Genomic DNA, 15,883 nt, shown 5'->3' on the forward strand with positions numbered 1-15,883 from the left:
ATTATTATTATTATTATTATTATTATTATTACTTAACAATTGTCAAGGCATTAAATTTTATCAATACAAATGAGAAACTGGGCATGGTGGTTCATGCTTGTAAGTATGCACAGAAGGTTGAGGCAGGAGAATGGCAAACTCAAAGCTAGACCATGTTTCAAAAGTTCAAAACAAGTCAGAAAGAAAGAAGAAAAAAAAAAGTTTTCTTTAAATCCACTTAAAATTTCCCATGACATCCATTGCCTTAGAACCTTACCTTGGTGTCAGTGCTTGGTCATGCCTGCCCAAACCACCAGTACCAACCCCAGTCTACCCCACTCCAAACCCCAAGATGTCTCAGTCTTCATCTATCCTGTTGTAGTTGGCTGTACTCAGAGATAAACTCTCTTCTCTTTCAAGTTAGCTGTCACTAAGACTAGCCACATGCAAGGCCCTGAACCATTCAAGCTTTCACAGTACTCACAGGCTGGGAGAGCAGCCACGCCTTAGATAAGCTACACAGTAGCTAACAATGTTATGATGTGTGCTCCATATAGGAAATGTGGTGATAGGCTCTGAAACTAAAACACAGATGCTGATAAGTCTCATGTGCTTCTGAAATGACAGCACAGAGGAACGCTGACTGCAGGGGCCTCTGAGAGTAATGAGGTTACCGAGTAACCAAGAGTATTCACAACTGATGGTAAACTTCAGCAAGGGGCTGAAGAGATAGCTCCAAGGTTGATCTTCCAGGTGACCTGAGTTTGATTAGCACCACATGGGGGCTTACAACCATTTGTAACTTTAGTTCCAAGGGAATATGGTGTCCTCTTCTGTCCCCCATGGACACCAAATATGCACTATAGTACACAGACATATATGCAGGCAAAAGATCCATATACATAAGGAAAGAAGGAAGGAAGGAAGGAAGGAAGGAAGGAAGGAAGGAAGGAAGGAAGGAAGGAAGGAAGGAAGGAAGGAAGGAAGGAAGGAAAAGAGAAATCTAACTTCATTTGAAAAGCAAAGAAATGGAGGACTTCACTCTGGCTGCCTTTGGGGGCTGCTTTGTGTGGAAAGGCTTGCTTTACATCTTGCTTTGTATCTGTGTACAAAGAGTAATTTTCAAACTATTCTATTTACACCTATGACCCTCCAGCCTCAGTTTCCAGGGGCCTGTAGTACCAGAGCTGAGTCTGCTTATCACGCAGGATTCTGACTTCACCCTGAAGAAGAGGGAATGTATTTATTTATTACTTGTGTTGTCGATCCTCTGTAAGCTCCACAAGGTTGGAACTCATTGTCTAGTCTGTTTGGCAGTGTCTTTCAGATGTCTAGCCCAGAGCCTGGAGCAGTCTTACACTAAGCAGCAGCTGGATGAAAAGTTAAGAGATAAACCAAAGAAGAAATAAAGTGATGCTCAAAAGATAGGAAGAGCACAAGCGTGTCACTCCAGCTCAGAGCGTGACAGGCTTCTATTCCCATCTAAATGCTGCTCTCTTGGGGCCTATACAGTCCTCCCACTCCAGGGTGGGCCCATCAAGTCACAGGACAGGCTGTTCCTCAGCTCTGACAGCCAATCACTTCACACTAACTCAGTCTTGCCCTAAACTGAATCCCAAACCCTTAGCAAATTGGTTTATTTTTAAATTATTTTTAAAACATGTTTTGAAATAATGTTCAGTTAACCAACAATTATCCATCTGCTTCCATAAAAAAACTTCTCTTCTATGCTGTCATCTCAAATGCTGGCAGAACTTCTCCTCCCAAAACATCAAGTAATGAACAAGAAATCACACAGACAGGGCTCAGGTTGACTCCAGATAAAACAAGGTGCACTCCATGAAACACTGCTCACCTGGAGAGAAAACAAGCCCAGCACATCCCCTCTTCTCTAAATGCTTGGCCCTCCTTGACTTGGAGTAACCAAGCCCAGCACCTCCCCTCTTCTCTGAATGCTTGGCCATTGTTGACATGGAGGATCTTCCTTCCTTATCATCCAAATGCTGGAATTATAAGTATGAGTCATCAAAGCAATTTTTTCTTGTAAAATATGTAGTATTTACATATTGTTAATTTTTCCCTCTGAAGATGTATTTTTAATCATGTATATGGGGGAAGGATATGTGGACATGAATGCAGATGCCCTGGGAGGCTAGAGCCATCCACTGCAACTAAAGTTATAGGCAGTTATACGGTACCTGATGTGGGTCCTCCAGAAGTAACATGCACTTATTAACACAAGTCATCTCTCCTGCCTCCTATCTCTATTTTTTAATAAAAGTGCACCATAAAGTTAAAAACTGGTCTTTACATGGCAGTAAGATTTCAAATGAAAGAGCTTCAAGTTTAAACTACATAAAAATCAATGAAGGCCAAGCTCACCCCTATTATAAATGTTAATCTTTTAAATAAAAACATAAAATAAATGTCACAAATCAGATGTGACAATATTTTAAGAAAAACCAGGAGTTTACAGAAGATGCATGGGAATGAAATATTAAAAACAATAAATTAAATTAAATATATGATTAAAAGTAAAAACAAAGAATGAGGCTCAGAGCCAGCAAGGTGGCCCAGCAGGTAAAGGTAAAGCCTGGTGATGGTGTTGGAACCCTGGGCCCCGCATGATGGGAAAGGGTGTCATAACCTGCACACTCACACATGACATGCATGCACACACAAAGAGTAAATAATAAAGGAAATCGTAAAGAAAGCATGGGCTGTCTGCAAGATATTCTTAGCTATAGGAGATTCTTGAGGCAGGTCTGAGAACTAATAGGTATAAAATAAGGAAATATATAAATACTCAGGGATTAAGACAGTGGAATTCCATTAAATGTGTTGCACAAATATTTTATAATTTACTTTTAAAAAATGATGCTAGGAAAGCTGTCCACAGCGGAGTCCCGCCCCCAGTTCCAGATGAGAATATTGCTATGTTGCTAAGACTTCACAGGAGAGAGAAATGGGCTGGACTCCCTGACTAGTTCTAGAACAGAATCAGCAATTGGTTTTCAGAAAAAAAAAAAAATGGCTATAAGTAAGGACTGTATCTGTATACAAAGAGTAATTTCTAAACTATTCTACATTCATACATGAAGGCAAGTGCCTGGGACATGGTGGCACCTGCCTGCAATCCCACAAGCAAGATGGGAAGGTCAGAGGGGAGTAAGTAAGAGGACAGGGGGATGGGCTGGTGAGATGGCTCAGTGGTTAAGAGTACTGACTGTTCTTCCAGAGGTCCTGAGTTCAATTCCCAGCAACCACATGGTGGCTCACAACCATCCATAATGAGATCTGATGCCCTTTTCTGGTGTGTCTGAAGACAGCTACAGTGTACTCATATACATAAAAATAAATAAATCTTTAAAAAAAAAAAAAAAAAAAAAGAAGGACAGGGGGCCAGTCTGGGCTCTAGAGCAAAACTCTATCTCAACTAAAAACAGAAATAAGTAAGTAAAGTCATATAATAAATAGAGTAAGGTAAACTCTCATTAATGCTTGACTCGGGCAAGGTTCAGCTATTGAGTTCCCAATTGCTCAAGGTCAGGCTGGCAGAAGACTCTGCCAGACAGTAAGAGTCCATTACCCACAGACATTGTTCTAGAGCTTGCTGAAGCTGTCAAAATCCTTTATGGTAAAAATATGATACTTACTGACCCCAAAAATTCTACCAGGGAACTCCTATAGCTGATAAACACCTTCAGTGATGTGTCTAAATACATGATTAACTCAAAAATATCAGTAGCCCTCCTATATACAAATGACAAATAGACCAAGAAAGAAGTCAGGGAAACAACACCCTTCACTATAGCCACAAATAATATAAAATATCTTGGGGTAACTCCAACCAAGCAAGTGAAAGACCTATATGACATGAACTTCCATGTCTTTGAAGAAAGAAATAGAAGACATTAGAAGATGGAAAGATCTCTCATGCTCATGGATCAGAAGGATTAATGTAGTAAGACTAGCCATCCTACCAAAAACAATCTACAGATTCAATGCTATCCCAAGCAAAATTCCACCACAATTCTTTACAGACCTTGAAAGAACAATTCTCAACTTCATATGGAAAAACAATAAACCCAGGATACACCCAGGATACATAAAGCAATCCTGTAAAATAAAATAACTTCAGGAGGTATCACCATCCCTGATTTCAAGTTATACTACCAAACTGTAATAAAAATTGCATGATGTTGGCATAAAAACAAAAATGTTTATCAATGGAATTGAACAGAAGATCCATAAATAAACCCACATACCTGTGGACACCTGAATTTTGATAAAGAAACCAGAAATAAACAATGGAAAAAAAGAAAGTAGCTTCAATAAATGATGCTGATCGAACAGTATTTCTGCATATAGAAGAATGCAAAAAGATCCATATCTATCACCCTGGACAACACTCAGTGAATCAAAGACCTCAAAATAAAACCAGATACACTAAACCTGTAAGAAGAGAAAGTGGGGAATAACCTTGAGTTCACTGGCACAGGAGACAACTTCCTAAACAGAAAACTGATAGCACAGGTGCTAAGATCAACAATTGACAAATGGGACCTTATGAAACCAAAAAGCTTCTGTAAGGTAAAGGACAACAGGGTCAATAGGACAAAACAGCCGCCAGCTTTACATCCAACAGAGGGCTAATGTCCAAAATATATAAAGAACTCAAGAAACTAAGACATCAACAAACCAAACAATTCAGTTAAATAATGGGGTACAGATGTAAACGAAATTCTCAAGAGAGGAAACTCAGATGACTGAGAAACATTAAAGAAATGTTTAATATCCTTACCCATCAGAGAAATGCAAATGAAAACCACTTTGAGATTCCATGTCACACCTGTCAGAATGGCTAAGAACAATAACACAAGTGACAGCTCAGGCTGGTGAGGATGTGGAGCACAGAGTATACTCTTTCATTGCTGATGGGAGTGCAAACTTGTACAACCACCATAGAAATCAGTAATGCTGGTTCCTCAGAAAATTGGGACTCAATCTACCTCAAGTACAGCTACACCGCCCCTGGGCACGCACCCAAAGGATACTCCATCCTATCACAAGGACACTTGCTCAACTATAGTTATGCAGCTTTATTCATAATAGCCAGAGACTGAGAACTACCTAGGTGTTTCTCTACCCAAGAATCGATAATGAAAATGTAACACATTTACATAATGGAAAACTACTCAGCAGTCTGAAAAACAGACATCATGAAATTTGCAGGCAAATGGATGGAAGTGGGAAAAAAATCATTCTGGGAGAGGTAACCCAGACCCAGAAAAACAAACATGGGTATTAGCTGTTAAGTAAAGAACAACTATGCTACGATTCACAGACCCAGAGAGGCTGAGTAACAAGGAACGCGGTTGTGGGGCGTGAATACTGGGAAAGGTGACTGGAACTGGAGGGCAACAATGTAGATACCTCGTGCAGTGGAAACTCCTTGGAATCTACAAGTTTGACCCTTGAGAGGACTCTAGCAATGGAGACTACAGAGGCTGAACTGGCCATCTTCTGTAACCAGGCAAGGCTTCCAGTAGTGGAACTGGGATACTAACCCAGCTACAAAACCTTTGACCAACAAACCTGTCCTGCCTGCAAGATATATGGGGGAGTGGCCAACCAATGACTGGCCCATACCAGGAGATAGAGCCTATGTCTGACACTAACTGATGACCCAGAATCTGAGGCTGGTAGCCCAGATCCTTAGGGTAGAACCAAACATAAATCAGTGAAATTCCTAACTTTTATACTCATAGATTGGTACCTAGTCTAGTTGTAATCAGAGAGGCTGCCTCTGGCAGCTGATGGGAGCAGATGCACAAACCTGCAGCTAAATATTAGGTATCCAGTGACGGAAGAAGGACATCAACCCACCCATAAGACCTTCAGCACAGGATTTTTTCTGCCTGCAGGGATAAGGATGGAGTGGAAATTGAGGGAATGCCGGCCAGTGACTGGTCCAGCTTGAGGCACATCCCACAGGCGAGAGCCAACCGTGACACTGTTGGCAGTGCTCTGCTGTGATTGCAAACAAGAACAATGGCATGGCTGTCTTCTGAGAGGCTTCATCCAGCAGCAGAGGGACACAGATGTGGAGATTCACAGCTGAGAATGGGGCAGAGTTCAATCACAACTATTTCCTAAGTATTTTCTAATCTGGCGTGATTGACTTTGTGGATGCTGAACCTAAGAATATTTGGGTTTGACTGTACTTTCAAAAGCCTTGGGATACTTAGTATGTTCTTCCATGATTCTATAAACATCACAGGAAGCATAGCTGAAGCATATCATAAACAAAACAGCAAAGGAGGAAATACTAACGTTTGATATCTTGTTTCTAATTGCTAGGATAGAGTTGGTTTCTATTTTCTTGGATGGAAGAGAAGATTGTTCTACAAGTTGTGTGCTTAGTGCATATTAATTCTCCAAAACAACATAAACCTGTCCTGATACTTCATAAGCGTGTAAAGATATTTTGATCATATATATCCCCCATGGTCCTAACCTCATTGGTCCCTTTCCTATTTTCTGACAGTGTCAATTTTATTTTATTTTATTTTATTTTATTTTATTTTATTTTATTTTATTTTATTTTATTTTTGAGATAGTCTCAAGTCTAGCTGGGTGGCCTCGAACCCAGTAAGTAGACAAGGAAAACCTTGAACTTCTGACTCTCCCCTCTCCAGCTTCTAAATGCTAAGATTGCAGGTCTATGTGGTGCTGAGGATTTAACCCATGGTTTCATACATACTGGGCAAGCAATCTACCCACTCCATTTTGTCCTCAGTCTGACTTTCATGTCCCTGCTCCCACACCCTCGATACAGAAGAAGTATTTGTCATTCTGAGTCTGGCTTATTTCACTAGACGTTGTCATCTCCAGCACTGTTCATTTTCCAGCAAATGACATGATTTATGTTATGTCTTATGGCTGAATAATACTTCATTCTGGCATGGACATAACACATTTTCTTTATCTATTGTACAGCTACTATGAACAGTGCCTGAATAAACATAACTGTGCGGGTCTCAATTGTACCATGACTTTGATTTCTTTTGTTAAATACCCAGGAATGGTACAGCTGAATCACATGGTAGTTCTATTTACATTTCTTGAGGAAACTCCATACTGATTTCCATAATGGCACCTAAATTTACATTCCTATCAACAGCATATGGGAATCATAGCTGTCCTATACACCAGAACACGTATATACAGTATTATAACAAGTGAAACTGAACAGTCAAATAAGACCCAGAGTAAGCTAGCAACCCACTCCAAAAATTACCACTTTTTTCTGTAAAGACACCTATAGAATATAAATAACAATAAAATAATAATGGATTCTGTATCACCTAAACAAACTGGAGAGAAGAAAACTCTGGGAGGCAATGCTCTAATACAAAATCAAGCGTCTGTTTCCTCCTCTGCTCTTCAGCTCACAAAAGAGTCTAATAATTAATAGAGAAATGTATGTAGTTTTGTGAATATAGATGATACAGTATCAACCTTGATTCCTGCCAATGTCACACAAGTTCTTCCTGTACCTAGAAACCACCTGTATGATGGGTGAGGATAGCATCTCCAGTGTCCCACCCAGATTTTACTGTTAGACCTTTAATTAAGGAGCAGTCCCTTTTCCTGGGAGAACCTATATCTATTAACTTCATAAAAGAACATTTACTGTGCAATTGGAGTTCTAAGACAAATGCTCCCTGGAAGCCTCTCCCTTGAACCCTAGAGACACAGCTAGTCAATGGGAAGCTAGAGTTGATCTGAATTGTGGGTCATCAGTACTACTGTCATTAAATAATGTTCTAATTGAGGATCTAAAAAGGCCAGAATCCGTGTCAGGAAAGAAGGAAAGGCAAGGCAAGGCAAGGCAAGGCAAGGCAAGGCAAGGCAAGGCAAGGCAAGGCAAGGCAAGGCAAGGCAAGGCAAGGCAAGGCAAGGCTCTTCTGACCACTCCCCACCTCTACACCCACAGGTAGAGACGCTAATGCCTATCAGTGAAGGGCTGATAATGAAAACACACTCTTCTCTGGGGCTAGACAAGGTGTGGTTTTCCTGGAGGTAAATCAACAGAGTGCGAGTTGATGCAAGCCTTTGGTTCCAGCATTCCAGAGATAGAGCAGCAGGAGCAAGAGCCTAGGGCCTAGAACTAACAGGAGACCACACTAGGGTAAAATAAGTAATTAAATAAAACTTACTAGCAAGAGTATTTGGGAGGTTCCTTGTAGCTTTGTGACTGAAAGCCTCAACATTTTTGCTGGATCTTAGATGGCAATTACCCCCACACCCAACACCAGCCCTGAAAATCTTTAGAAACTGCTCTAGGCTCACAGCCATATGGGTGTCCTTGATATGGCCAGTGTGCCTGACCCTTGGTATCAAGCTATTCAGAGCTTCAGAAGTAGCTGACATCTATAGGACATCTAGAGAGACATACTTGGAAGGTCTGTATTTTCTTTTTTTCTTTCTTTTTTTTCTTTCTTCCTTCCTTTCTTCCTTCCTTTCTTTCTTTCTTTCTTTCTTTCTTTCTTTCTTTCTTTCCTTCCTTCCTTCCTTTCCTCCTCCTCCTCCTCCTTCCTCCTCCTCCTCCTCCTCCTCCTCCTCCTCTTCTTCTTCTTCCTCCTCCCCTCTCCCCCTCCCTCCCCCCCCAGGGTCTCACTATATAACCCTGGCTGGCCTGGAACTTGTTATGTAGACCAAGCTGGCCTCAAACTCAGAGAAATCTGCCTACTTCTGCATACCTAGTATGAAGATTAAGAGCATACACCACCACGCATGTTTTTCCAGTGACAATATCTATCAATATCCACTTATCACATACAGTGCATCAATGTCCACTCACCCACTCATTATATACACCAATGTCCACTCACCCACTCATTATATACACCAATGTCCACTCGCCCACTCATTACATACACCAATGTCCACTCACCCACTCATTATATACACCAATGTCCACTCGCCCACTCATTACATACACCAATGTCCACTTACCCACTCATTATATACACCAATGTCCACTTACCCACTCATTACATACATCAGTGCCACTCACCTACTCATTACATACACCAATGTCCACTTACCCACTCATTACATACACCAATGTCCACTTACCCACTCATTACATACATCAGTGCCACTCACCCACTCATCACATACACCAATGTCCACTCACCCACTCATCACATACAGTGCATCGATGTCCACTCACCCACTCATTACATATATCAATATCCACTCACCCACTCATCACAGTGCATTGATGTCCACTCACCCACTCATTACATATATCAATATCCACTCACCCACTCATTACATACACCAATGTCCACTCACCTACTCATTACATATATCAGTGTCCACTCACCCACTCATCACATACATCAGTGTCCACTCACCCACTCATTACATACATCAGTGTCCACTCACCCACTCATTACATACATCAGTATCCACTCACCCACTCATCATATACTCCAATGTCCACTCACCCACTCATCACATACAGCAATGTCCACTCACCCACTCATCACATACATCAGTTCCACTCACCCACTTATCACATACAGTACATCAATGTCCACTCACTCACTCATCACAGTGTATTGATGTCCACTCACCCACTCATCACATACACCAATGTCCACTCACCCACTCATCACATACATCAGTGTCCACTCACCCACTCATTACATATATCGATATCCACTCACCCACTCATCACAGTGCATCGATGTCCACTCACCCACTCATTACATACATCAGTGTCCACTCACCCACTCATCACATACAGTGCATCAATATCCACTCACTCACTCATCACAGTGCATTGATGTCCACTCACCCACTCATTACATACTCTGATGTCCACTCACCCACTCATTACATACACCAATGTCCACTCACCCACTCATCACATATATCAGTGTCCACTCACCCACTCATTACATATATCAGTGTCCACTCACCCACTCATTACATACACCAATGTCCACTCACCCACTCATTACATACATCAGTATCCACTCACCCACTCATTATATACTCCAATGTCCACTCACCCACTCATCACATACAGCAATGTCCACTCACCCACTCATCACAGTTCATTGATGTCCACTCATCCACTCATCACATACATCAGTTCCACTCACCCACTCATCACATACAGTACATTGATGTCCACTCACCCACTCATCACAGACAGTACATCCATATCTTCCCCATGCCCATAGTTTACAGCACTAACAACAACCTGACTTTTAAGCCGTTCTATTTCTTCTCATATATATAAACAATAACTATATTTTATCACAGAATGTTTGACTAAGGGTACATACTATAAAGATTTAAATGAAAGTTTCTCACCTTTACTACCCCATCAAAACCGGGGATTGTGTTGACCTTGGCTTTCTTGGCTAATAGCTTGCTTTCTATCTTGTCACCCATGGCTTGAATAGCATGAGTATCAGGTCCAATGAACGTGACATCTTCTGCTGCCTGAGAAGAAAAACAAGTTAAAGTTTACAACAAAACACTATGATGTGAAATTACAATTTTTATAAAGAAAAGCTCATACAGGTATGTACAATTATATAACTGAATCTCTACTATTTCTATAGCCAATGTTAAAATGAGGTTGTGAGTCAATTGTATTGTATTGTATTGTATTGTACTACCTCACAACATAATAGAGCACAGATCAATAAAGCAAAGCTGGGCCACTGAGAGTAAAACAGTGGAGAACACCACTGATGTGGACAGTATTCTTGGTAAAAGCAACTGACATGACACTGTCCCTGCAATATGTTCTCGCTAAATAAACAGTATGTTCACCTTTAAATTGCCTTGTAAGTCTGTGCATCCTCAATGTCTTCCACATAATAAAACAGAACACAAATGCCAAGTCTATTAAACACTAGCTGTGTGCCCACCGTTGAGCTAAATGCAGTGACCACACAGACCAGCAAATTCAAGGAAACATTGACAGATAACTGTAACTTAGAGAAAGAAAGCCAAGAAGGTTTACATTCTGTATCTACTAAGATCTAGGAACTTAACACCAACTCATCACATACAGTACATCAACATCCACTCACCCAGGAACTTAACATGTATGATTATGGTTTTAATTAAAAGTAAGCCTGGGGGCTAAAGAGATGGCTCAGCGGTTAAGAACACGTGCCATTCTGGTGGAGGACCTGAGTTTGGTTCCCAGCTCCCAGCACCATGATAGCTCACAGACACCGGTAACTTTGAATCCAAGGGATCTAATGCCTTCTTCTGCCTTCTGTGGGCACTATGCATGCACATAGTACAATAATAATAATCTGATTTTTTCCATGAAAATGTATCTACCTGACTGAGTTTATTTACATCACTGTAATCTAAATTTAAAAAGTATTATTGGGGAAACAGCGATTAGAGACATGGCAAAGAGCTAAGACTTAAGTGCCACCAGAACATAGACTACAAAAGTAGCTGAGGAGTTTCCTAGAATAAAGGATCAGGTCATGGGGTCAGGAAATGAAGCTAACCCTGAGAAAGGACAAAGCAGGTGTGTATGCTGGGCACAAAGGTAAGGTGTCTGACTTGATTCTCTTGGGGCCTTATGTGAGGGATATGTAAACAATACATCATATATTTGCATTGCTACTTACACCAAATTCTCAGTTGGGAAAGGAACTCCATTTTCTTTATAACCAGAGTAACTACAGCAATATGTAGCTTAGACTGCCCAGCAAGAATGGCCAATAAAAAATTAAAGCCACCCAAAACAGGAAGTGAAAGTATAACAGGTCACTAATGAAAGGGCTGTATGGGAAGGCACCTATCTGAGTGATTAGAAGACAACTTGACCTGTACAATATGAGATAATCCAGAACTTGTTCAGGAGGTACAGAAGGTATGAGACAAGGCCAAACTGGGCCACAAATTGCCCAAAGAATCAGCTATAGGGAAGAATTAAAAACTGCCATTGAGGTTGGGCATGATGGTACACACCTGTTAACCCAACACTTGGGAAGCTAAAGCAATAGAGCATCAAACTCAAAACTAACCCGGGCTACACAGTGAGACCCTCCCTCAGAAGTAGAAACAAAACACAACTGAAATTATTCAGGGATAAAATATTGAAGAACCAATGTCTTTAAACTCAAGACAAATATTTCTCCTCCTGCCCAAATGCAGATAAAAGAAAGGGAAATTCAGGTTAGGTCCATTTCGCGGGTGGCCATGGGGAAGCAAGTGATTTGTCAGCCTGGCTGGAGAAAGTAAAGTGATAAAATGAGGGAAACCCCTCCCGCCCTCCTTTTCCTAGGTTTACAGCTGTTGCACTGACTATAAAAGACAAACTGACAGAAGAAAAGCTGATAAGTTTATGTGAACTACGTTGCATACGTTGTTCATAAGGAAATGAGAGCCAAAGGAACAGAGAATCCCGAGTACTCTGTTTAAGGGTGTTATCTGTGAGTTTGGGTGCTGGGGATTGAACACGCATGGCCTTGTATCTGCTATGCAGGAATTCTACAACTAAAGTATATATACGACAGCATGTAAAAAGCTTTGAGAGTTTTACGGAGGTTTGCTGAAGGTCTGATGAAGCATGGTCAGCTGTGCAAAATGGATGGCCAGGGCATGAGCATGATGTCATAACTAAACAAACCACTCAGAACAGGAAGCATAAGAGCTCACTAATAAAAGGGTTATATGGAAAGGTACCTATCTGGGAGATATGTTCTGGAGAAAAATAATGAAGCCTGTCAGCCATATTCTCCCATCCCTACCACTTTTCATATGAAGATCTTGTGACCTACTCAAGAAGACCTGAGAAAAATCTTCTAAGGTTTTATGACTTGCTGTGTGGAAGATGGTGGGAGAAGACTAGAGAGACCTTCTGTTTCTGTTGGTGGCTCAAACTCCTTCCACTTCTAATATCAAATCTTGTACTTGGGTATAACATGTCCTGAACGCTATCAATAATTGTATAAAGCACTAAACTGAGCAGTCCACTCCTCAGAAACTATGGTTAAAAACAGAACACCAGGCTAATAAGACAGCCAGGTCCATGGGGAACCAATAATACAGGAACCCAAGACCTACAGTCATACCATCTTTCCAGCCATACCAGATATTCAGAAAATACAATTTCATCCATATTTTTATCTAGGTTTAGCAGAATCTTCTTTGAGAGGAGAAAGATCTTACACAAAACTATAAAAATGTAATATGAAAAATACATCTGTTCCGTGTAAGAAGATTGGCAACCTCTGATCTCTACCTGCCAGGAACCTGTGTCTCTACCAGAATGAAGAAGCCACAGGCAATAGGGTGATAATCTATGCACTTCTGTATGCCAAGCTACAGCTCACTGGACAGGACTCAAAGGCATGAGGCAGCAATCATGCTTCGCCCAACAATTGTCTTTTCAGATTCTCATTTTACCTGCTAGGCTGCATGATTTTGTCATCAATGCTGCTTTTTAAAACGCTGTGCCAGGCTGATGCAATCAAGTAATCAGGATGCCCACACAAAGAGTTTAAGAGATAATATAAACGAGAACATCCAAAATACATTATGATTGCAGAGCAAGACTTGTGATTAACAGCAGCCAGGTGACCTGGACCACTGATTAACCAGACTTTCCACATGCATTCTAATTTAAAGAAAATTACTTCCTCCAAAATGCAAAATTATTCTCCAAAATGCTCACATCAAGTATTTAGTGACTATTCTTTATCCCATGTAACACAAAAGAGAAACGGTCAGTAAGCACACCAGGTAAGTTCTCAGACAAAGGTTGAAGTGAGGCGACTTCCACTTTATCAACACGTTTTAGAAGTATTCTCTAGGTCAGAATTCATTTGTAATTAAAGAAAATGTCATTTCAGATTCCTGTCTCCCTTAATGCTATACTCAAAATAAATAGATGATACATAGACAGATAGGTGACAGATAGATTGATAGATAAAAGATAGAGGATAAACAGATAGATAGATAGATAGATAGATAGATAGATAGATAGATAGATAGATAGTCAGACAGATAAATAGGTGGTAGATAGATAGATGATAGATGACAGATTGGTTGATAGATGACAGATAGATTGATAGATAGTAGATAGATGGATGACAGAAAGATAATAAAAGAGTGGGTGTTGAGCAAAGATTGAATAATGATTGGAAAATGATGGAGTGCATTGTTCCAAAGTCCAAACTTTCTGACCAGAGTGAATGGTGAGATTTTTAAACTTGTGATCAAATGTCATCTATTAACGACCTTTGGATATGGTGCTGTTAACTCTGTATGTCTCTTGTTACCCATGATGAACTTAATTCACTTTTTAAAATCTACTTTTTGTGGTTCATTTAAGTTTGCCATGAATGGTAAATATATAAATGCAGATAAGTTGAGATTTTCATCATAATTGGGAATTAATGGTGATTCACAGAAAAATTTCATGAAAAATCCAAAATTGTTGCTCGAAGACTCTACTCATTTCCTAAATTCTATGATTTTTATATATCTGGTAAAGTTTTGACAAGACAATGGAGAAAAGAGGAAAAGTTTGAGGATTATGTTAGGACAATAATGAGATTTAATTTATAGCAGGTTTTATGTTAAAAATGAGGACAGAAGGGAGACAGCTCAGTGGGTAAGAGTATCCCTTGTGCAAATATTGGGACCTGAGTTCAAAGCCAGCATATAGGTAAACACCAGGCATGTCCACACAAGTACCTATACCCCAATGCTGTGGGAGGTAGAAAAAAGGTGGTTCTAGCGGTTGATAGCCTATCTAATCAAACCAGCAAATCTAGGTTAACTGAGAGATCATGTCTAAGGGTATATGGCAGAAACTGACAGACCAGGATACCCGATACCCTGCTCCTCAAGCCTCCCCACAGATGCACACATAGCGAAAGAATAAACACTTTGATAAACATTTAAAGAAATACTTCAGGTTAGAAAGTTGTTCATTTGTGAATTTATATTTTTCTCAAATGCACACACTTTAGGATCTCCAGGATGCTACCGAGAGACTCATAATCCCAGGATCAAACAAGAAAACTGCTAAACTATCCAAAGGGCTCAGATTCTAGGTTTAAATGCTATTGTCTGTTAGAAAGAAAGGAAGGAAGAAGAAAGGAAGGAAGGAGGGAGGGAGGAAGTGGGGGATCTGGAAGAAAAGGTCATTTCCAGTACTAGTACAGGAAGTTAGCAAATGAGATAAACTGAGTCAGAAGACATTTTCATGAACTGATGCAGCTGTCAGGGCTCAGAAGAGCACTTGCCTGCTAGGCATAAGGCTGTGGTTCAATCCAAATCATTACAAAAGAAGAAGATGAGATTGCAAGTTAACTCGTGTTTTCTCAGACCTCAAAATAAAACCTGATTGTGATCCACTCTGGTTTTAACCCTCTTGAGCATACACCCCTTCTCCCTTTAAATATCATAGTTCTTCAAAAGTCAATATAAAAGGAAACTAACCCCACACATGAAGAAAAGTCAAATAAAAGCATCAATGTAAAAATGCCTAACATGCTTTTTTATAAAGAACTCCACGTGCTTTTATAAAGAAAGCTAGACAAACTCGACAATGGCTCAGGTGGTATAGTGCTTGCCACACAAGTATTAAGACCCCTACTCAGATCTCCAGCACCAATGTAAAAGCTGGCCTTGACGTGAGCACCTGTAACTCCAGCACTGCGGTGGACAAGACAGGACTGTTGCTGGCCAGCCAGTCTAGCTAGCTGAATCAGTGAGCTCCAAGTTCACTGACAGACACTGACTCAAAAATCAGTGAATGAATGAGGTGGGCAGGCTTGTTCATGTACAGGCCAAATAGGAAGCCTTGTCTGTGTGGTTTCCAGAT

At 40.5% G+C, this 15,883-nt stretch overlaps 1 protein-coding gene across 3 annotated transcripts in view; it reads right to left on the reverse strand.

The window, feature by feature from the left end:
- Pcca (propionyl-CoA carboxylase subunit alpha) overlaps positions 1–15,883 on the reverse strand; it is a 300,754-nt gene that overhangs the window by 213,520 nt on the left and 71,351 nt on the right. For all 3 annotated transcript variants that reach the window (XM_034498630.2, XM_076930527.1, XM_076930528.1), the window contains exon 7: positions 10,381–10,512. In XM_034498630.2, the coding sequence (XP_034354521.1) occupies positions 10,381–10,512 (132 nt within the window). The remainder of the gene's footprint in view (positions 1–10,380; positions 10,513–15,883) is intronic.

This window comes from Arvicanthis niloticus, chromosome 3 (genome assembly GCF_011762505.2).
Source record: "Arvicanthis niloticus isolate mArvNil1 chromosome 3, mArvNil1.pat.X, whole genome shotgun sequence".
Lineage (NCBI taxonomy): Eukaryota > Metazoa > Chordata > Mammalia > Rodentia > Muridae > Arvicanthis > Arvicanthis niloticus.